Consider the following 22,820-nt stretch of genomic DNA (forward strand, 5'->3'; position numbering starts at 1 on the left):
GTGCTTTTATGTCCCTTGTAGACCTGATGACAGAAATGATGGACTTGAGCAGTGACGTGGGAGGACCAGGACTCCCTCTGCTAGACTATCGCACTTACGCAGAGAGAGTTTTCTTCCCCGGCCAACAGGCGGGACCACTGAGCCGCCACTTGGACTTGCCGGAGTCCAGCAGACACACGGTGGAACACGGGCTCCAGCAGCTCAACAACCTGCTCAATAACAGACTCTTCCTTGTGAGGGTGGGTTGAGCGGCGAGTGGGATCGGCGAACATGTTGTGCATGTCGGATAACATCCATGTTCTGTCTGTCCTGCAGTTCATTCACACTCTGGAGGAGCAGCAAGGCTTCTCCCAGCGGGATCGTGGCTACATGGCCAGTCTCCTCACTATGGTTCTGCATGATAAACTGGAGTATTTCACTGAGGTCATGAAGTGTCTTCTGCAGGATCTGGTTCAGCAGTATGTCGCCAAGAACCCCAAACTCATGTTGCGAAGGTATATTATAAGAAGAGAAAATGTCCAAACAAATAGGTCATAAAATAATCAGAAACATCTGTGTGCGTCTGACTCCATTTGGTGTTTCAGGACAGAGACTGTTGTTGAGAAGATGTTGACCAATTGGATGTCCATCTGTCTCTACTCCTTCCTGAAGGTTAATTCCTTTTTGTCCTCCACTGTATCTGTCTCCAGCCAGCCTGTTTGTCAGTGACACGTGTCTACTTATCAGGATGTGGTAGGTGAGCCGCTTTACATGCTCTACAGAGCCATAAAATATCAGGTGGACAAAGGCCCAGTGGATGCCATGACGGGAAAAGCCAAGAGAACTCTCAACGACAGCCACCTGCTGAGAGAGGACATTGATTATTGCACTGTGGTAACTGTGGCAATGCACCTTCGTACACACTTCAGTAGCTTGTATGTTTGTATGTATGTACAGCTTGTGTGTTTGTGTGATGTTCAGACGCTGAATGTGCTGCTGAAGAATGAAGCTGAAGTTCAACCTTGTCCTGTCAAAGTACTTGACACTGACACCATCACACAGGTACCTCCTCACGACTCACTCTGACCTGTCCATCTGTTTATCTACTCTCTTTCTAATCTGATTGACTGATCTGATCTGAACATGTCTGTTCCTCATGACTCACACTGTGACTTGCCTTCTTATTACATGTCTCACTATGACCAGTGCATCTCGTCCTCATTTGTCTCACTGTTGGAGGGAAATAAGTAGGGCTGATGTTTCATAGTTTATCAAGTGTCACGGCATATATGGCAGTCACTTCTATTTAGAGTGGATATAAAAAGTGTACATACCCTCATGCAAATGCCAGGTTTTAATGATCTGAAAAAAAATTTGATAGATAGAAGACCAACATAAATCATTTGAAAACCTTTTCCACAATTAATGTTGACTAGACTGTGTGGTGTCTGTTGTCATTTTTGCACTTCATAATATATCATACTGTCACGAGCAGTGTTGGGCATATTACTTCTAAAAAGTAATTACTTATACTTACTAGCTACATCTCACAAAAAGTAACTGAGTTACTAATGAAGTTACTGCACTGCAAAAGTAAGTAGTTACCAGCAAAAGTCACTAGTGCGTTACTACGCCACCCCCACACCCGCACACACACAAGCCAGATGCACACACAGACAAGCCAGATGCATAGAGCAGGACAGCAAAAAAAACCAGGCACCTGCCCAGAGCTTTGAATTTATTGCAACTCATGTTGACATTGAACTGAAAATGTAAATGGATTTGTTAAATCCAACTCTTAACATGCTTGGATTCCTCTCTCCAAAGGGTTAGGGTTAGGGTTAGGGTTAGCCAACCACCCAACTCAGTCATCTCAACATTTTAGCCCTAAAACCAGTGGTTGTATCGTAGGAGAAGCAGCTTCTCAAATTTGAAGTCAGAGAGTCTGTTCATCTTTGGTGTTAAGACCAGCTTCCCCACAGTTGACATGCACATTTTTACTTTTCACCTCAGTGAGGTTAAAGTAGTGTCTAAATCTCCATTTGGCAAATACCGTTTCCCACTGGCGTCTGAGTCCTCACTCACCATCTCTTGCTATGCGCTCAAAACACCCGCCCAAACTAATTTCTCTGATTGACTGAGGACGTAATCTTACGATACCTTAGCCAATCTTCATTACTTAAGCAATTATCTCACCCTCCCCTCCCTTTTCACTCTGCAACACTCACGCACACACAAAACACACACCTGCGCCTGAGACCTGTTGTCTGTGTGCGTGAAGTCAGATGACAGCTTTTATGTTTTTTATTGGGCGGCTTCAGTAACAGGCAGTCATGGGGTGTTGATAATGGTAAGGGCGTTATACTGAAAGTCAGAGTAATTAGTTAGATTAGGCGTTACTGAAAAAAAGTAACAGCGTGAGCAACCCCATTTATTTAAATGCCGTTATTCCCATCACTGGTCACGAGCAAGGGAGGTTTAAATCAGCCAGAGCCGACCGAGCCACAGCCAATGCTTGCCCACGCCTCACCAGCAACCAAGCCAGAGTCGACTCTTGCTCATGCCTCGGTGGCGACCGACCCTAGGCCGCCGCTGGCTCAGGGCTCGGTGGCGACCCATCCACGGCTGCCTCTCGCTCCTGTCTCGACGGCGACCCATCCACGGCCACCTGTCTTGGCGGCAACCCATCCACGGCCACCTGTCTCAGCCGCGACCCCTCCACGACTTCCTGTCTCTGCAGCAACTCCTCCACGGCCGCTTCTCGCCCCACATCTCGGCGACGACCGATCCACGGCCACTTCCCACCCACGTCTCAGCGGTGACCCTTTATGGCCGCCTCTTGCCCACATCTCGGCAGCGACCGATCCACAGCTGCCTCACACTCCTTTCTTGGCAGGGACCGATCCACAGCCGCCTCTCACTCCTGTCTTGGGTGCAACTCATCCACATCTGCCTGTCTCGACAGCGACCCATCCACAGCTGCCAATCTCGGCGGCGACCCATCCACGGCCGCCTGTCTTGGCGGCGACCCCTCTACGGTCGCCTGTCTCGGCGGCGACACATCCATGGCCGCCTGGCTCAGCGGCGACCCCTCCACGGCCACTTCTCACCCACGTCTCAGGGGTGACCCATCCATGGCCGCCTCTTACCCACATCTCGGCGGTGACCGATCCACGGCCGCCTCTCACTCCTGTCTTGGAGGAACCGATCCACAGCCGCCTCTCGTTCGTCTCGGCGCCGACCGATCCACTGCTGCCTCATGCTCACGTCTCGACGGCGACTGATCTACTGTATATTTTTTTAAGGTGTTTGGAGCGTCAATTTTCAAGCACAAGTTATTGTGTCTAGACGAAAATATATGTTCCAGTGTGCCATAAAATACACACCTTGTTTGTGTCATCGATACGGAGGAGGACCCAAATGCAGGACTCTGCAGACGCAGAGGCAGTTTGGGAAAAGTGTTTATTCGGTCTTAAGTCAGAGATCAGGCAGACAGTCAAGTGGAGCAGCGGTAGTCAGGACGTCGGGTGAAGAGAGCAGGTCCGTGGGCAGGCAGGGGTCGGTACACATGAGATCGATCAGAGAAGGCAGGAGTATCAAAGATGTCAAGCTTACGGGGTCAGTCAGAGGACAGGCGGAGGTCGGTACACCAGGGTTCACGATCCAGAATACGGGAGTGCAGGAATGGGGCATGAGTTGCGACAATCTGGCGAAGACCAGTCATCCCCTGGGTCCTATTGTCAGGACAATTACAGGGGTTACTCAACGAGGATGAGGCACAGGTGTGTGCCTCCTAATCAGCCCCGGTGTGCTGGGACCCTCCCTGCCAGGGCTGGACCGGCAGGAACATGACAGTTTTTACTGAAAAATATCAGTATTTTTGAATAAAAGTATCTGAACATTGATCATTGGCAGTTAGTAACCTTCCAGGGTGTTTTTTTTTTTTTTTTTTACTACTGACATGAAACCTAGGCATTTGTGGACTCGCACCACGGCTTGTTGATGCCAAAGGAAAAAAAAAATGGTTTCAAGAAGTCCTTAGTGATTTTAAGCTAAAGTCAATCTAGAACAATAGTGAAGAAGAGTGTTTTTCAGCATTGTAGTAATTCAAATTATTCTGGTCTCAGTTTACATTATTTTCCAAAAGATCCAGCTCATACAAGACAGTGGGTCAGGTTTGTACAAACGAAGAGGGCAAATTTTTTTAAACCCACTCAGTCATATGCAGTGAACATTTCACCCCGGACTCTTTATCTGTTTTTAAATTTTAAAAAAATGTTAAAACCTGTATCCGTGGCTACCAGACATCCGGATCTGACACCTGAACATATCAGTGTTGTGAAAGGGACCAAAAATGAACCTGGTTCAGCCGCTGAACCTGGACAAGGTGCAACAAGTTCAGAGCCCCCTGGAGCCGTGAGCTGAGCTCCACCGCTCGGCTGTAAATAATGTTGAATATGCGGATGCTTCTTCTGGCGGAATGACGCAGAGTCTGACAAGCTCGCTCCACCGAGCAAGCTCACGGCACATTGTCACAGCTCCGCCGCTTGGCAGCATTATTTACAGCCAGAGGTTCAAATCTGTATGGAAATATTCCTCCATCTTCCCGATCAACCGATACTCCTATTTCTTCATCAGATTAGGATAAATCTGAGAAATCAGCGCTGGGCATAATGGTGTCCCATGTTATCGAGCGTTTGGAAGGGCATGAACACGTCACGAACACGCACGGAGGTCATGTGACTCGCAAAAATGGCAGCGCCCCTGAAAATTCGTAATTGTCGATAAAAATCTTCCCAAAACTCTATTAAATGAGAGAGGATTTAACATCCCATTGTCAAGATAGAGTACATATTAAATCACCTATTGGATACATTGTTAATGGAAACCACTGGATTTCTCCTTTAACGATTTAATGACAGCTATGAGGCAGCACGGTGGATCAACTGGAAAGCGTTGGCCTCGCAGTTCTGAGGTCCCGGGTCCAATCCCGGAACCTCCTGTGTGGAGTTTGCATGTTCTCCCCGTGGCTGTGTGGGTTTTCTCCAGTGTCTGGTTTACCAATTAGACATTATTTAAACAGGACAAAAAAGGAAGCAAAGACACCGATTCAAGTTTGACAGCTCCCGAGGGGAGCACTCCCGCGACCCTTGTGAGGATAAGCAGTGAAGAAAATGGATGGATGGATAAATCGATGAATACAAGTGACTGAGATATCCTGAATGAATATATGAGGTCTTTAGTCTTGTTTTAAAATTACGCAAAAGCCCTCTATTTTTTCTGAAGATTTTGACATTGAGTAACTGGAGTCTAATTTGGGATACTTTCAGGAATGAGGATTTCAAGGAACAAAAATTGTGAAGTTGTCATGTTAATTTGAGACCAATAGTTGGTCATAACTTGCTTCACCGTAAACATATTTTCACGTGGTAAACTGAAGCCAAATGTTGGTACTTCTTCTGAGAGCCAAAACCAGACAATACCCAGAACCGTCCATCCCTATTTAAGTCATAATGTTCCCAAAATGTCATGAGCAAAAACGCTAAACTTTATACTGAAAGCCATAGTAAAGCAGAATATATGTGGGTGAATGAGGTGGAGGGGGAAGAGTGAGGCTCCAGGGAGAAGCGATAGCGATGGTGGACGACTTTAAATAATTGTGGTCAACAATCCAGAGCAATAGTGAGTGTGGTAAGGAAGTGAAGAAATGATGACGCACGGCTCGGGGAGCGAGATCACAGCTCCCCTGAACTCCCCGTGGCTGCGTGGGTTTTCTCCAGTGTCAGGTCTACCAATTAGACATTAATTAAACAGGACAAAAAAGGAAGCAAAGACACCGATTCAAGTTTGACAGCTCCCGAGGGGAGAGGAGAGTAACTGTCTCGTACAATTCACCACTGCACTCTCTGATTATCCTGTCCTCAGCACCTATATTTATGTAGTTTCAAAACGGCCCTTATTTACATGGATGTTGCAAAAAGGAGACGGGCAAGCAAAACAGTTATCCAGACCAGAGCAAAGGATTTCTTTATTGGAAGCAGATGTATGATAATTATATCCACAATTATTCCTACATCCAGGCACTCCGGTTTCCTCCCACATCCCCAAAACATGCAACATTAATTGGACACTCTAAATTGGCCCTAGGTGTGATTGTGAGTGCGGCTGTTTGTCTCGATGTGCCCTGCGTTTGGCTGGCAACCAGTTCACTATGTACCCTGCCTCCTGCCCGTTGACTGCTGGGATACGCTCCAGCACTCCCCGCAGCTCTTGTGAGGCTAAGCGGCAAAGGAAATGGATGGATGACAGCTATAAAAAATGTAAACAAACAATGGCCGTGACTCCACCCCAAACACACGGTATCACAGGGAAGTATATCTGGCGATTGACAAGTGCAGGCAAGCTTATGTTCTGATGTGGGTAGGGTTTTTAATTCGAAAAAAATACCACACAGTATTAAAACAAGAAATTAAGTATTACATCCTAGTCACTCACAGAATAGCTTCAAACCGCTAAATTATGTACATTCTCTTACTCTCAAATTTGATTGTATACTTCCTTGGGAAACTCGTTTGCCAAGTAAGAGAAAACTGGGACAGTTACCGGCATCGTATGGATTTGTGTGGGAGAAAACAGTATTTGTAATACTTTGAATAAGTGCATTAAACTCTTTCCCTTGTGACCACATTGTCATATGGCGATTTTATCGGCATATGCTGCTTTAAAGGGGAAATCCACTGGTAATCCATTGGTATTAACAATGTATCCAATAGGTCATGTAATATGTACTCTATTTTGACAATATGATGTTAAATCCTCTCTCATTTAATAGTGTTTTCTGAAGATTTTTTTTTACAATTCTGAATTTTCAGGGGCGCTCCCATTTTCACGTGTCACATGACCTACGTGCACGGATGTAACGTGTTACGTGCCGCAACAAAGGCTCGATTACAAGGGACGCCATTCATGCTCAGCGCTGATTTCTCAGATTTATCCTAATCTAATGAGAAAATAGGTGTATTGGTTGATGGGGAAGACAGAGAAATACTTCCATACACAGCCGTGAGTGGCACAGCCGTGAGCGGCTCCGCCGCTCAGTTGATCGAGATGACGGAGGAATACTTCCATACACAGCCGTGAGCGGCACAGCCATGAGCGGCTCGGCTTGTTCCTTGAAATCCTCATTCGTGAAAATATCCCAAATTAGACTCCAGTTACTCAATGTCAAAATCTTCAGAAAAAAATAGAGGGCTTTTGCGTAATTTTAAAACAAGACTAAAGACCTCATATATTCATTCAGGATATCTCAGTCATTTCTATTCATCGATTTATCCATCCTTCCATTTTCTTCACTGCTTATACTCACAAGGGTCGCGGGAGTGCTGGAGCATATCTCACCTATCAACGGGCAGGAGGCAGGGTACACCCTGAACTGGTTGGCAGCCAATCGCAGGGCACGTAGAGATCAACAGCCGCACTGACAATCACATCTAGGGCCAATTTAGAGTGCCCAATTCATGTTGCATGTTTTTGAGGATGTGGGAGGAGACCAAAGAGCCCGGAGAAAACTCACGCAGGCCGGGTCCTCAGAGCTGTGAGGCCAACGCTTTCCAGCTGCTTCACCGTGCTGCCTTATCAGTTTATGCCCCCCCCCAAAAAAAATTAAAAATAATTCACAAATGCTCATCAGCCAGTGTTTTCAACATGAAGCATGTTTTCTTCCGTGGGTCTAACTGCTGGATAGGCACCTTCATGGCCAGTGGCTTCATCTGCATTTGAACTTGTGTTCTGTCACCTGACCATAAATTGATGACCTTTAACGCCTTTATATACTTTGTATTCTTCACTGTCTATGGGAACCTTTAGAATCATGTGCATCACTCGAATTATCGGAAAAGTCATCGTCGTTCTCAAAATGATCTTGCACTGCAGCCACGTATGTTTGTCTTGGTGTGACGTCATGACTTTTCTCAGGAATTTCCGATGTGCTCGGGTTGTTCCAGAGAATTCATCAATGTGGGATAAATTTTTGCCGATAATCGATCCCTAAAAATGTTTCCTTCACATGTGATGTCAGATTTTAATTCATCTTAAAAAAACTGTATACTATAAGAAAAGGCGATTTAAGCACTTTCCGTACCGTTTAAATATTTCAGGTTGAACTAACCTGACTGTTTTGAAAAAGTCAGATGCTATTGAGTCAAGACAACTTGTTGATTGTTTCAATTGCTGAACCGTTCTCTCTGCAGTTTTTTGGTCAACTGTATCAAATTCTGACCGGTTAATAGAGGGTTCCCTCTGTTGCTTCAGGTATAGAATCTTTTTATCATTTTACTGACTTGTGCTGATATTGGACCTGATGGATTGTATTTTTCCACAAAAATCACAGGCAAACTCATTCCATTTATCAGGTTCCGGAGCTATCTGATTGGGGAGGGGGCATGTGAGCTTGTCACCTACAGTAAACGAGTGTGAGAATTGTTGAGGCTTCATGAGATGTTTGTGGTACAAATGATAAAGGATTATTTGGGCAAGCCATCAGCCACCATTAAAATACGTTTTCTTTTTACTCTCCCCATTTATTTTACCTGAACCTCAAGTGTGTAGCCCGAGTACAAAACTGAAAAACTGGGGTCCATAAGGGGCAAACTTACTGAACGAAACTCTGTTTTCCAGAACACAGTCCCAGCCCTCATTCATTCAGTGAAGCTTGATGGTGGCAATATTCCAATGTGGGGAAGTTTGTCAGTATCAGAAATTGTGAAATGATTCAGGATGAAGGGAAGGATACATGCAGCAATGTACTGAGACATCCTGGATGAACAGATGTTCGAGCACGCTCTTGACCTCAGACTGGAGCAATGGTTTGTCTTTCAGCAGGACAACAACCCTATGCACACAGCAAAGATTTCAAAGGAGTAGCTTAAGTACAACTCTGTGAATTTTCTCGAGTGGCCCAGATAGAGTCCAGACATGAATTCTCTTGAAAATGTCTTGAGTGTTCTGAAAATGGCTGTGCACCAATGCTCCTCATCCAAGGATGAGAGGCTCTGTCAAGAGAAATTGGCAAATCTGCCTTAAGATACTATTGGTGTGTCAAGTTTGACTTCAGGCTAAGTAACAACTACCAAATGTGAATCAACGACGTACAGTGCAAATGGTGTGTATGAATACTTATGTAGGTGATTAATGAGTTATGTTTTCAATACATTTGTAGAAATTAAAAGAAGACGACTTTTCCCATGTTATGTATGGGTTGTTGTGTGTAGAATATTGAGGGGGAACCGATGCCTAAAATAACAAAATGTGGAAAAAGTTAACTGCTGTGAATAATTCGTTGCTCTTTACCAACTACACCTCACTTTGACCTGACCCTTAACCATTTAGCTCTCCTTTGCCTTACACACTCTTCTTCAATTGTTTGGCTGTGGCCAGTCTGATGAACATTAGTCAAATGATCACTTATATGTGTCTGTGGTCAGGTGAAGGATAAGATCCTGGATCAGGTTTTTAGAGGAGTTCCATTCTCTCAAAGACCAGCAGCAGGCAGTCTGGATCTGGGTAAACACCTGTCTCACCTCTCAGTCAAAGCTTTGATCAGCATCCAGTTCTTACCACCCACAGTTCTGTGTTGGATTTACAGAGTGGCGTTCAGGTCAGGCGGGACACCTGACATTGTCAGATGATGATGTCACAGCTGTGGTTCAAGGTCACTGGAAACAGCTCAACACACTACAGCATTACAAGGTTAAAGTTTTTTTGCTATGACCTTCGAGCAGTTTTCAGCGAGATGACGTACTTCTCTTGACCTAGTCTTGTTGTTGTTTAGCTTCCAGATGGAGCCACGGTCGCTCTTGTCCCACGTTCCCAAAGTTCGAGTGGTACTCGATTCAATCAGGTGTTCCAGACTGGGGAGAGTAAGGAACTGTGCTGCACCTTAAGAACCCATGGTATCAAGAACCATGTGACACATTTAGTTATGCTGTAGGAACACCTATGCTGGAAGGCGAAGAAGAAGAGGGACTTCGATTGTGGCATCTGGTGAAAAGCAGTGAAGATCCAGAGATTCCCAAACACAGGAAGAGCAGCATGAGGGAGTGCGAGAGAGCCAAGGCCATACCTGAGATTTACTTGACTAGACTACTGTCCATGAAGGTAACACTAGTAGAAACAATGTGCATCCATTTAGCAGACTACCATCCTTTAAAGAAAAAGTAGTTGAAACTCACTGACCAGACTACTGCCTACAAAGTAATACTCAGGTTTTCACATCCTATAGTCATGATTCACTTGTCCACCTCTATGCCTATAGGGGACTCTGCAGAAGTTTGTGGATGACGTCTTTGTTGCCATCCTGAGTACGAAGCGTCCTCCTCCCATTGCTATTAGGTTTTTTTTTGACTTTTTGGATGACATGGCCGAGAAATATGACATTGAAGACCCAGAGACTGTCCACATATGGAAAACCAACAGGTGAAACACCAAACAAATCACCTGAGCAATCTGTCTGTCTGTCTCACTGCTGTCTGTCTGCACCACCAGTCTCCCCCTGAGGTTCTGGGTGAATATTCTGAAGAACCCTCAGTTTGTGTTGGATGTCCAGGTGACTGACAGCATCGATGCCATCCTATCCGTGATTGCTCAGACCTTTATCGACTCGTGTACCACATCAGAGCACAAAGTGGGGCGAGTATGTCACTTGTTTGCTAGTTTATGCCCAACTTCCTACATGCATGACGTGACGCCATGTGACCACTTTTTGTCCAATTAGAATTCTCCAGTCAACAAGTTGCTCTATGCCCGGGAAATACCCCGATACAAACAGCTGGTGGAGAGGTGAGTTACCCTTGTTTCCTTGGATAGGTTTCATTTACAATCCACACATTCGGTCCTTGACTGTGTCAATTTTCAACATTAATAAAGCTGTAGTTAAAGAAGACAGGACTGCACTTGGGCAACAGCTCATTCTTTATTCATGATAATTCATTCATTTGATCATTCAAGCATTGTACCAATCTCTGTTTCTATTCTTCCATGGTTCATTACTGAATGAATTTGAAGCCCGCTTTTGCTTGTTTTCGTGTGCATCATCTCCACTTTAGGGATCTTTCTCTGGACTGCAAGAACCGTTCCAAATAGTCCTTCATGCCTGCCTTCTGTGTTTTGCGGTTCCCTAACAGCCCTTTTCTGTAAAGCCTATAATAAATGTTTTTTTTTTCATTTAGTTTTCCCTTCTACTTTATGTCTACTGACTTTGACTTCAGAGCAAAGTGCATATCCTGTCACGTACTGAAGCTATGGTTTTTATTTTGGGCCAATCTCAAAGTAAAAATGTATCGCCATTGTCCTCAGGTGAGTACGCTCCATGCGTCATGATCCTGGATTCCAGCCAGGGTTGGGCGTGGCCATCTAATCGGAAGGGTCACACCTGCGCCTCATGACCTCCGATTAGACCCAGTACATATAGGACCCGGGGGACGACAGAGACTCTGCTACATCGTTGCCTCTCATGCCTCGTTCCCGCACTACCGTACTCCTGACGTCTACCTCCCGTGTACCGACCAACGCCTGTCTCCCGACCTACCCCGTAAGCCTGCCGTTACTGATCTTGCTGCTTGTTTGGACTGACTCCCTGGTAACCGACAATGGAACGAATAAAGGCTTATTCCGCACTGCTTACCTCTCACCTGAGTCGTGCATTTGGGTCCACCCCTGAGTCTCGTCCGTGACAGAACGATCTAGCCAAGAACATGGACCCAGCCGACTCTGAAGCCATTCACTGTGCGCTGCAAGTGCAGGGCAAACGCCTGGGTGAGCAAGAGGCTGCTCTCCAGGGTATGACTCACCAGATCCAGGAGCTCTGCAACCGTGGCTAGCCTCCCAAGCTAGCGCGGCCGCTCCTGTGCCTCCCCGTGCCACCATCACTCCGCTCTCTCGACCAGAGCGGTTCTCAGGCGACTCCGGTAACGTCAAGCCCTTCCTGGCGCAGTGCGATCTCCACTTTGAGCTGCAGGCTTCTGCTTTTCCCACGGACCGCTCCCGGATCGCCTTCGTCATTTCCCACATGACAGGGAGGGCGGAGGCATGGGCCACCGCCGAGTGGAGCCGTAACTCGGAGACCTGCCGCTCATGGGCGAGCTTCGTCTGCGCGCTCACCCAGGTGTTCCAGTATGCGGCTCCGGAACGCCAGGCGGCGTCGTCACTCATGACAATTCGCCAGGGGCGTCGCCGCGTGTCCGACTACGCCATCGAGTTCCGGATTCGGGCTGCCGAGAGCCGCTGGAATGAGGAAGCCCTCCATGACGCGTTTTACGAGGAACTGTCCCCACAGATCCGTGGTCACCTCGTGGCCATGGATCTTCCGCCTTCGCTTAACTCCCTCATCGCATTGGCCCTCAAGGTGGACCAGCGCCTCACCGTGCAGAGACAGATGGAGGGCCTGAGGGAGGAGGAGAGGGAGAGTCGCAGTCCGGTTGTTTCCGCTTCCCGGCCACCCGTGTTGTCAGCTTCACCGGAAGCCATGCAAGTGGAGGGGCTTGGCAGCTCAGCGGAGGAGCGCTTACGTCGGCGACGAGAGGGACGCTGTTTTTACTGCGGGCGTTTGGGACACTTGATCGACCGTTGCCCGACTCGACCAGGGCATTCTGACATCAGGATCGCTGCTCCGGTGAGTGTGCGGTACACCGCGACGGGTTCAGGGAGGTCCCTTCTTCACCTCACCTTGGGAACGGACTCCCGTTCATGCTCTGTGACGGCTTTCATAGATTCTGGGTCGGAAGCAAACCTGATAAATCCCCGCGTGGTCGAGGAGCTGGGGGCAGCAACCTTTCCCACGCAACGTTTTCGTCACGCCTATGCCGCCAACGGCAAGTTCCTTTGTCGGGTTACACATCGCACTCAGACGCTACGTATGCGCTTTCCGGACGCTCACTCGGAGCGTATTAGCTTTCATGTCTTCGACGCACGTAGTAGCGACATCATCTTGGGCAGCCCGTGGCTCAAAGAACATAATCCGCACATAGATTGGGCCACGGGTCAGATCAAGACTTGGGGAGAGGACTGTCTCAGGCGCTGTGTCGCTGTCCGGAGAGACAGGGGTATTCAAGTTGCGCCAGTTCGGCTAACGGAACCTAGTACCGCCCTGGACCTGACCGCAGTGCCCTCCTGCTACCATGACCTACGGGAGGTCTTCTCTGGATCTAAAGCAAAGTCTCTGCCACCACATCGGTCATACGACTGCGCGATTGAACTCCTGCCAGGCACCTCTCCTCCCAGAGGGAAACTGTTCTCTTTAACCGGACCAGAGCATCAAGCCATGAGGGACTACATCGAGGACTCGCTGGCAGCCGGACTCATTCGCCCCTCATCCTCACCAGCCGGTGCGGGGTTTTTTTTTGTCAAGAAGAAGGACTCCACGCTGCGACCCTGCATCGACTACCGAGGCCTGAACGACATCACAGTCAAGAACAGGTACCCTTTGCCGCTTATCTCTACAGCATTCGAACTCCTCCAGGGAGCCCGGATCTTCACCAAGCTTGACTTGCGCAGCGCTTACCATCTGGTGCGGATTCGGGAAGGGGATGAGTGGAAGACGGCGTTCAACACCCCCACAGGGCACTATGAGTATCTGGTGATGCCCTTCGGACTGACAAACGCTCCGGCCGTCTTTCAGAACTTCATTAACGACGTGCTTCGGGAGTTCCTGAACAGATCTGTCTTTGTATACCTGGATGACATTCTCATCTTTTCAGCAGACCTAACCTCTCACATTCAACAAGTCAGAGAGGTGCTCCGGCGTCTGCAGCAGCACCAATTGTACGTGAATATGGAGAAGTGTGAGTTCCATCGGGCATCCGCGTCCTTCCTGGGCTTCGTCCTGGCTGAGGGAGAGATACGGATGGATCCCGGGAAGGTCGACGCGGTGCTGCGGTGGCCTACCCCCACCAACAGGAGGGACGTACAGAGGTTTCTGGGATTTGCCAATTTCTATAGGAAATTCATAAGGAACTTCAGTTCCGTGGCCGCTCCTCTGCATTCGCTCTCCTCGCCACATACCCTCTTCGACTGATCCGGGACCTGCCAGGAGGCCTTCAGCAGGTCTCAAGCCAAGTTTCACTACTGCGCCCGTTCTCATTATTCCGGACCCAGATAAGCAGTTTGTGGTGGAGGTGGATGCATCGAATTCAGGAATCGGAGCAGTCTTGTCGCAGAGGAGTCCCAGGGATGGAAGGATCCACCCGTGCGCGTTCCTGTCTAGAAAGTTGACCCCGGCAGAGAGGAACTACGACGTGGGAGATCGGGAACTGCTGGCGATCAAGAGCGCGTTGGAGGAGTGGCGGCACTGGCTGGAGGGCTCGCAAGTACCGTTCGTTGTCTTCACGGACCATAAGAACCTTGAATACCTGAAGTCTGCGAAGAGGTTGAACGCCCGTCAGGCCAGGTGGGCCCTATTTTTCACCCGCTTCCACTTTAAGGTGTGTTTCCGCCCAGGCTCCAAAAACGGCAAGCCGGATGCACTCTCGCGGATCCACGAGGGAGGGCGCACTGATTCAGACGCCGCTACTATCCTGCCAGCGGGGTGCTTCGTGGCCGGTTTCACCTGGGCAATCGAGTCGCGGGTGAAGGAGGCTCTGGGAGAGACACCGTCACCCGCGGATTGTCCGTCGGGCCGCCTGTTCGTCATCCCATCTCTGCGGGGAGACGTCATCAACTGGGCCCATACCAACAAGACGGTCTGCCACCCGGGTATGGCGAAGACACGTTCAGTGGTCGAACAAAGGTTCTGGTGGCCTAACCTCAGCAAGGACGTAAGGGAGTTCGTCAACGCCTGCCCGGTGTGTGCTGCCAATAAGACTTCCCGCCTACGGCCTGTTGGTGAGTTGCAACCCCTGTCCATCCCCTTTCGTCCGTGGTCACACATCGCGCTGGACTTTGTCACCGGACTGCCGCCTTCTCAAGGGAACACAGTGGTGCTGTCCATAGTGGACCGTTTTTCCAAGATGGTCCACTTTGTGCCGCTTCCGAAGATCCCGTCGGCCAAGCAGACAGCCCAGTTGGTATTAGACGAGGTCGTCCGTTACCACGGCCTACCCCAGGACATTGTTTCGGACAGGGGTCCGCAATTCAACGCCCGTTTCTGGAAGGAGTTCTGCAACCTCATCGGCGCTTCAGCAAGTCGGACATCGGGTCATCACCCAGAGTCTAACGGCCAGACTGAGAGGATTAACCAGGAATTAGAGACTGGTCTTCGATGTCTGGCATCCAGGGACCAGAGCACGTGGAGCCAGCACATCAAGTGGGTGGAGTATGCCCACAATTCTCTACCCTCCGCTTCAACAGGTATGGCTCCACTCCATGTCGTGCATGGGTATCCTACGTCCCTGTTTCCTCCACGGGTCACAGAATCCACAGTTCCGTCGGCCCTGGCCGTGGTGCGACGCTGCAAACGGACCTGGGAAGCAGCTCGGAGGACACTGCTGCGCATGAGCAGCGCCTAGAAGGCCGCAGCAGACCGCAAGAGGAGGGCCGCACCAGAGCTCAGAGTGGGACAGCGAGTGTGGCTCTCCACCAAAGATCTCCCGCTGCGGACGGAATCCCGCAAACTTGCTCCCAGGTTCGTTGGCCCATTCCCTGTTTCCAAGGTTATTAACCCGGTCGCCGTCTCGTTAAACTGCCCAGGTCGATGAGGGTGCACCCTACGTTCCACGTCAGCAGACTTCGCCCGAATCGCACGTCGTCGCTGGCTCCTCCGCTCAAGTCCCCCCCGCCCCCCCGCATGGTCGACGGTGGGTTGGTGTACACCGTGCGCCGGTTGCTGTCTTCCCGCCGCAGAGGGAGGGGGGTCCAGTACCTGGTGGACTGGGAGGGATATGGCCCGTAGGAGCGCTCTTGGATCCCCTCCCGCTTCGTCGTGGACCGCTCCCTCATCAGGGACTTTCACGCGGCTCACCCTGATGCGCCTGGGCCGTCCAGAGCCGGCCGTTGAGGGGGGGGGGTACTGTCATGATCCTGGATTCCAGCCAGGGCTGGGCGTGGCCGTCTAATCGGAAGGGTCACACCTGCGCCTCATGACCTCCGATTAGACCCAGTACATATAGGACCCGGGGGACGACAGAGACTCTGCTAGATCGTTGCCTCTCATGCCTCGTTCCCGCACTACCGTACTCCTGACGTCTACCTCCCGTGTACCGACCAACGCCTGTCTCCCGACCTACCCCGTAAGCCTGCCGTTACTGATCTTGCTGCTTGTTTGGACTGACTCCCTGGTAACCGACATTGGAACGAATAAAGGCTTATTCCGCACTGCTTACCTCTCACCTGAGTCGTGCATTTGGGTCCACCCCCGAGTCTTGTCCGTGACACCATGATTATTGAGTTTGTGCCCCGCAAAACTTTTCAACCTTTACTTTTTATTTTATTTTTTGGGTGGAACCATAGCAACATTTTCACTAGCATACTATGTGACATCTGCAGTGCAGTGTGTTAATCCAGCTCATAGTCAGGACTCCAGTTGAAGTTCTCACTTTTCATTGTAAATATTAATTAATAATCCAAAGTCCTTCAATGAGTCAGTCCTTACCCTCCATGACCAATTCATCCTTCATACTTTGGTAACCCACAACGCTATGCAGGTTTAACACTTCAGTTAAAATTTATCCTTAATGTGTAAATAAAAATTTAACAAAATTCAAGTACACTTTTTACTTTCCTTGATTTGTTGAAAAAAATATTAAAATGGTTCTGCACAGCTGGATTAATTTTTGTTTGAATCATCAACTACAAAGTGTTCCTTTGTGAGAGACATTGATGATGCAAAACTAATTATTGTTGGTGAGAATAAGTAATTATAGTCTAATTACTTTTAAGAGAAACGTGACATGTTACTTTGCCTGTCACTCAAAATTGCATTTTTTTTGGGGGGGTGTAGAGTAATGGTAACTTAATTACTTTGTAATGTGTTACCGGCATCACTGGTGATGTTACAGTCATGAAATTAAGAAAATCTTATTTCAAATTGTGTGGTATGTTATCTCATTTGAATGAAAAGCAATGTTAAAAACTATTGCTGCTCAACTTTTTTGTTTCCGTATTTACAGGTAAATCTTTGTTGGAGGGGGGTGCCACATAAAATTTCACCTGGGGCACCGTCCGCATTGATTAAGCCCTGAACATAATTAAACCTGACAGTATATAATAGAGCATTCATAGTTGAAAGGACACATATATATCCTTGGCATCTGAGAATGCAATTATACTGTGTATTGTCGGTGGGGTATTATCTCCTTTTTGCGTGTAAGTCTTTTTTATTGTGCTCGGGCTTGCACACTTTGTTTCCTGGTTGGCCATGCAGAATGGGGGACCTTTATACATTTTATGTTGGAACATTTTTTTCTGTGCAAAATGGTTTTATATACTACACTATAGCTAATGTATTATAATGGATATTGGACAGAACAAGATTTTAGAGGGAAGAGGCAGAGAGACAAAATAAGCACGAGTAAAGACACTATCAAAATCAAAAGATAATATACAGTTGTGTAAATGTGTTTGCCCCCTTCACAATTTTTTATTTTTTGCAAGTTTGTCACGCGTAAATGTCTCTCATCATCAAGTGAATTTAAATATTAGTCAAAGACAACACAAGTAAATACGCAATTATCTTATGGAATGAGGGTTGGAAGTATTAATGGAGGAAAATGATACAGATAGCTGGACCCAAGAGCAGACGGAGAAAGATGTAATATGATGAACAGGAAAAAGAGTAATGGATGGAACCAAATGCCATGTAAAACATTAATTCCTTTACCAACTCACTGATCATGCGCAAGGTTAGTTTTTATGATACTGTAATACGTTTTTGTCATTGTTTGTTTACTTTTTCTGATTCAGAATCAGCTTTAACGGTCAAGGGTGTAAAAACACAGATGGAGTTTTTCTCCGGCAGTCGGTGCTGCCCTGGTACGATATTCAGAACAAAGAACAAGGAACAACATAGCAACAAGAACAAAGAACAAGAGACATTTACATGCTTTCCTGTTTTTTCCATGTTTTCCATGTCTTGTGTGCTAACTCTGTCAGAACCTTCTACCTTGTGTTGACCAATCAGCTCCTGCCAACCACTCGTGTCTTGTTCAGGTGTTCTTCTTTGTCTCATCACTCTGTTTATTTAGCTCCCCGTTTTTTTTCCCAGTTTTTTTATTGTTTGTTCGTGTCAGTGTCATGCCAGTTATATCACCAGCCAGTTATGTTTTGTTTCCAGTTTTTCTTTGCGATGTTGTTTAGCTCCCTTTTCTTGAACATTTAATATTTTGAGATTCCTGCACTGCCTCCCGTGTACTTGGGTCCTTGATATTTTTTGGCATAAATTCCTTGCTTTCACTAACTCCATCCGTGACAGATTTTTTAAATTTTGTCCCAAGTCATTGTGATGCAAAGTTGTCAGTTTGACCTTTGTTAACGTTTTAGCTCAATGTTGAGATTTTAATGCGACTTTTTCCACTTCCTTCCGTATGGTAATCTATACGTTATTTATGTCGGTCATCATCTTTTACGTTGGTTTGAGGACCAAAATAAAGGCGATTAACCATCAGTCCAAGTGAAGCAACTGACTGTTTAGCTTGGAACCTGCCTCAATGTTAGCATTGAGGTATTTTATTGTTTCACCTCACCCAATTGAATGAACAGAATTGCCATAGGGTATAGGCTGAACCTCGGAATGCGAGGGAGCGTGTCAGACTTCGCCACATCTCCTTTGCACAATATAATCTTTATTAAAGTATTTTACTGAGGTGACTGGTCATTTATTTTAACATAGTTATGACACTTTTGTCCGTTATTGCGATTAGGTCCAATGCGTGTTCTTTGTTGATTTTTATTACTTCCTAATTTGAAAGTTTCTGAGAGAATTGGAATGTTGTTCCTAGTTCCAATCTTTTCTCGAGTCTCAATACCCAACCCTGTTTGTAACCTTTTGGATGAGTCGTCGCTGCGTTCTTGTGGTAATTTTGGTCACTTTACCACTCCTGGGAAGGTTGACCACTGTTGTGTTGTTGTCATTTGCCAAGGATTTCACTGTGGTTCACTGGAGTCCCAGACCTTTATAAATAACTTTAATAACTTTTCTACACTGATACATCTCAATTACTTTACATACTTTGTCAGGCAGGTCCTATTTCTGTGATTTCTTGATTGAGAACAAGTGTGGCAATCTCAGGCCCGAGTGTGCCTCCAGAAATTTAACGTGGGTATGATAAACCACAGTTGTGTTTTAGCTGGGGCAATCATCAGTTTTTCACAACAAACCATGTAGCTTTGGATTCTTTTCTCTCATAATTCATAAAAACCTTAATTTAAAACTGTGCCGCCTGGGAATACCAGGCGCTGTAAGATTCTCTCCCCAGCTAAATGCGTCAGGAAGGGCATCCGGCGTAAAACTGTGCCAAACAAATATGCGTTCATCTAAGATGACACGCTGTGGCGACCCCTAACGGGACAAGCCGAAAGGAAAAGAAGACGTTTTGTGTTTACATGTGTTGTATTTGACTAGTATTAAAATTTGTTTGATGTTAGGAAACAAAATGAAAAAAAGGTATCAGGAAGGAAACAAACACTTTCTCACACACCACTGTAAATGGCATAAATCCCAGGGAGCACCACATTTTGATTGAACAGGGCTGGAATGGTCGCCAGGAACAAAATGCAGCATTAAGACTGCTTTATACTCCGATGGTCACGCTGCTGACAACGCCCACATTAGAACACGTGACCTCCCCATTGCCCCGCACAGCACCTCTGTGTAGCTTGTGTGTACCCTCCCGTGCACACATCATAAAAAGTTGCTGCACGGGGAAAACTGCAGAGCTCATCTCCGGTTATTGGCCATTTTAGTCACATCGGTGTAATCACATAGCGTTTCTCCAGCTCCTCACACCGCCTACACTCCCGCCTTCTCGATCGATTTTGCAGCATAATTAAACATATCTGGTCATTTAGGTCCATTTGTTCAAACAGACACTCTTTGACAGTTGCCATTGTTACTTTATTCCTTGTTACCGAAAGTAAAGTAAAAACAGGTACTGTACATGACCAAAATGTACTGAGGAATCTTGATGCTGTCATCCTACCCAATACCAGCTGTAGAAACACCTCTGACTTGGTGAAGAACTGCTGCAAATTTTCAATATTGCACGCTTGAGTTGCGCTCGAGTATAAAGACAAACTATGAGCAGGAGAGCCACAGTGATGTCAGCGAAGTGGAAGTACATGCGAGTATAAAAATGTCTTTAGCGTGGAAACGTCGGCCAACTTACAGCAGTGAGAGTATGACACAGTGTAATTCGGTGTGTGTGTTTGTGTGTGTTGTGCAGGTATTACAGTGACATCCACAGTGCTGCTTCAGGCTGTTACCAGGAGATGAACTCTACTTTGACTGAACTGTCTGGGGTGAGTGGAACTAAACAAGAAGAAAACCTTGTCTTGGTACATTTATGAAGAATGAACAATCAGAATCAGCTTTAATGGCCAAGTGTGTAAAACACACAAGGAATTTTTCTCCGGCAGTCAGTGCTGCCCTGGTACGACAATCTGAACAAAGACAAGGAACAACGGAGCAACAAGAACAAAGTACGAGAGACATTTCAGTTTGTAGGAACTATTCCTTATAAGATGTGCAAGATGTAAAATCTATTTAGATAAGTGTGTTAACAATGTCAATTGTGCAAAGGGAGCACTTTAAAGTAACAAATCGTGCGGTATACAAAATGTAAAAATTAATACTGATTTAACTGTGGAGTTTTTGACCAACTTATTCAAAAGAATATTAGCGGGGCAAAAGATGCCTGAAGAATGGAGGAAAAGTGTTGTAGTTCCCACTTTGAAGAACAAAGGCAGTGTTCAGAGCTGTGGGAATTATAGAGGAATAAAGTTGATGAGCCACACAATGAAGTTATGGGAGAGAGTAGTGGAGGCTAGACTCAGGAAAGAAGTAAGTATCTGCGAGCAACAGTATGGTTTCATGCCAAGAAAGAGTAGCGCAGATGCATTATTTGCCTTGAGGATGCTAGTGGAAAAGTACAGAGAAGTTCGGAAGGAGTTACATTGTGTCTTTGTGGATCTCGAGACAGCCTATGACAGAGTACCAAGAGAGGAACTGTGGTACTCCATGCGTAAGTCTGGTGTGGCAGAGAAGTATGTTAAAATAGTACAGGACATGTATGATGGCAGCAGAACAATGGTGAGGTGTGCCTTAGGTGTGACAGAAGAATTTAAGGTGGAGGTGGGACTGCATCAGGGATCAGCTCTGAGCCCCTTCCTGTTTGCAGTGGTAATGGATAGGCTGACAGATGAGGTTAGACTGGAATCTCCTTGGACCATGATGTTCGCAGATGATATTGTGATATGCAGTGAAAGCAGGGAGCATGCAGAGGAACAATTAGAAAGATGGAGACATGCACTGGAAAGGAGAGGAATGAAGATTAGCCGAAGTAAAACAGAATATATTTGCGTGAATGAGAAAAGTGGAGGGGGAAGAGTGAGGCTACAGGGGGAAGAGATAGTGAGGGTGGAGGACTTCAAATATTTAGGGTCAACAATCCAGAGCGATGGTGAGTGTGGTAAGGAAGTGAAGAAATGGGTCCAAGAAGGTTGGAACAGCTGGTAGAAGGTGTCTGGTGTGTTATGTGACAGAAGAGTCTCTGCTAGGATGAAGGGCAAAGTTTACAAAACAGTGGTGAGGCCGGCCATGATGTACGGACTAGAGACGGTGGCACTGAAGAAACAACAAGAAGAAGAACTGGAGGTAGCAGAAATGAAGATGAGGTTCTCGCTCGGAGTGAGCAGGTTGGATAGGATTAGAAATGAGCTCATTAGAGGGACAGCCAAAGTTGGATGTTGTTGAGACAAGATTCGAGAGAGCAGACTTCGATGGTTTGGACATGTTCAGAGGCGACAGAGTGAGTATATTGGTAGAAGGGTGCTGAGAATGGAGCTGCCAGGCAAAAGAGTGAGAGAAAGACCAAATAGAAGATTTATGGATGTGGTGAGGAAAGACATGAGGGCAGTTGGGGTTTGAGAGGAAGATGCAGAAGATAGGCTAAGATGGAAAAAGATGACACACTATGGCGACCCCTCACGGGACAAGCCGAAAGGAAAAGAAGAATCAGTATGATTGGACCAGCAGGATGTGAGCGAGTATCCTAACGTGGCACGAGGCAGAAAAATAGTAGGTTTGCTGATCAAGAATTTAATTACTTAATTACCAGAGGGAAAATCTTTTCGAATGCCTGTTACTTTTGACTTTCATTGATCTGCAGCATTTTTCTGATTGAAGGAGCTGGAAGAGCTGGTGGCCAGGATGTGTAGGGTCCGAAAGGATCCTGCCTGCTCTGGACCTAGTTTGCGTTGCGTGCAAGTCCTTGATAGTGGATAGGGTGGTCCCTACAATCCATTCAACGATTTATATTGTTTGTTACATTTTGAGTTTGTCCTATTTTGTGGCGGCCCCAAACCAGACTGTCATGGAGGTACACAGTACTGATTGGATGATTACTGTGTAGAACTGTCTCAGTAGCTCTTGTGACAGGCTGTGGTTCCTCAGAAGCCCCAAGAAGTATGTCCTTTGCTGGGCTTTTTTGAGGATGGAGTTGATGTTTTTCCCGGACTTCAGGTCCTCTGAGTCTGTAATTCCCAAGAACTTGAAGGTTGTGACGGTTGACACAAGACAGTTATGACAGCGTCAGGGCAAGCTGTGGCGAAGGTTCCCTCCTGAAGTCCACAAGTAATCTCTACAGTCTTTTGAATGCTCAACGTCAGGTTGTGGTGACCACACTGAAGCTCCAATCTCG

General features: G+C 46.9%; 1 protein-coding gene across 14 annotated transcripts in view; it reads left to right on the plus strand.

Annotated features, from left to right (window-relative positions):
* plxnb3 (plexin B3) overlaps nucleotides 1-22,820 on the plus strand; it is a 266,957-nt gene that overhangs the window by 232,168 nt on the left and 11,969 nt on the right. For 13 of the 14 annotated variants that reach the window (XM_061806204.1, XM_061806230.1, XM_061806243.1 and 10 more), the window contains 13 exons: nucleotides 22-239; nucleotides 316-494; nucleotides 585-651; nucleotides 727-873; nucleotides 961-1,041; nucleotides 9,462-9,540; nucleotides 9,623-9,726; nucleotides 9,809-9,896; nucleotides 9,968-10,134; nucleotides 10,292-10,452; nucleotides 10,522-10,669; nucleotides 10,751-10,815; nucleotides 20,346-20,421. In XM_061806204.1, coding sequence (XP_061662188.1) covers nucleotides 22-239; nucleotides 316-494; nucleotides 585-651; nucleotides 727-873; nucleotides 961-1,041; nucleotides 9,462-9,540; nucleotides 9,623-9,726; nucleotides 9,809-9,896; nucleotides 9,968-10,134; nucleotides 10,292-10,452; nucleotides 10,522-10,669; nucleotides 10,751-10,815; nucleotides 20,346-20,421 — 1,580 coding nt within the window. Of the gene's footprint in view, nucleotides 1-21; nucleotides 240-315; nucleotides 495-584; nucleotides 652-726; nucleotides 874-960; nucleotides 1,042-9,461; nucleotides 9,541-9,622; nucleotides 9,727-9,808; nucleotides 9,897-9,967; nucleotides 10,135-10,291; nucleotides 10,453-10,521; nucleotides 10,670-10,750; nucleotides 10,816-11,331; nucleotides 11,601-20,345; nucleotides 20,422-22,820 lie in introns of those variants that run through there. The other variant, XM_061806283.1, reaches the window with a different exon arrangement.

This window comes from Syngnathoides biaculeatus, chromosome 2, assembly GCF_019802595.1.
Source record: "Syngnathoides biaculeatus isolate LvHL_M chromosome 2, ASM1980259v1, whole genome shotgun sequence".
NCBI lineage: Eukaryota > Metazoa > Chordata > Actinopteri > Syngnathiformes > Syngnathidae > Syngnathoides > Syngnathoides biaculeatus.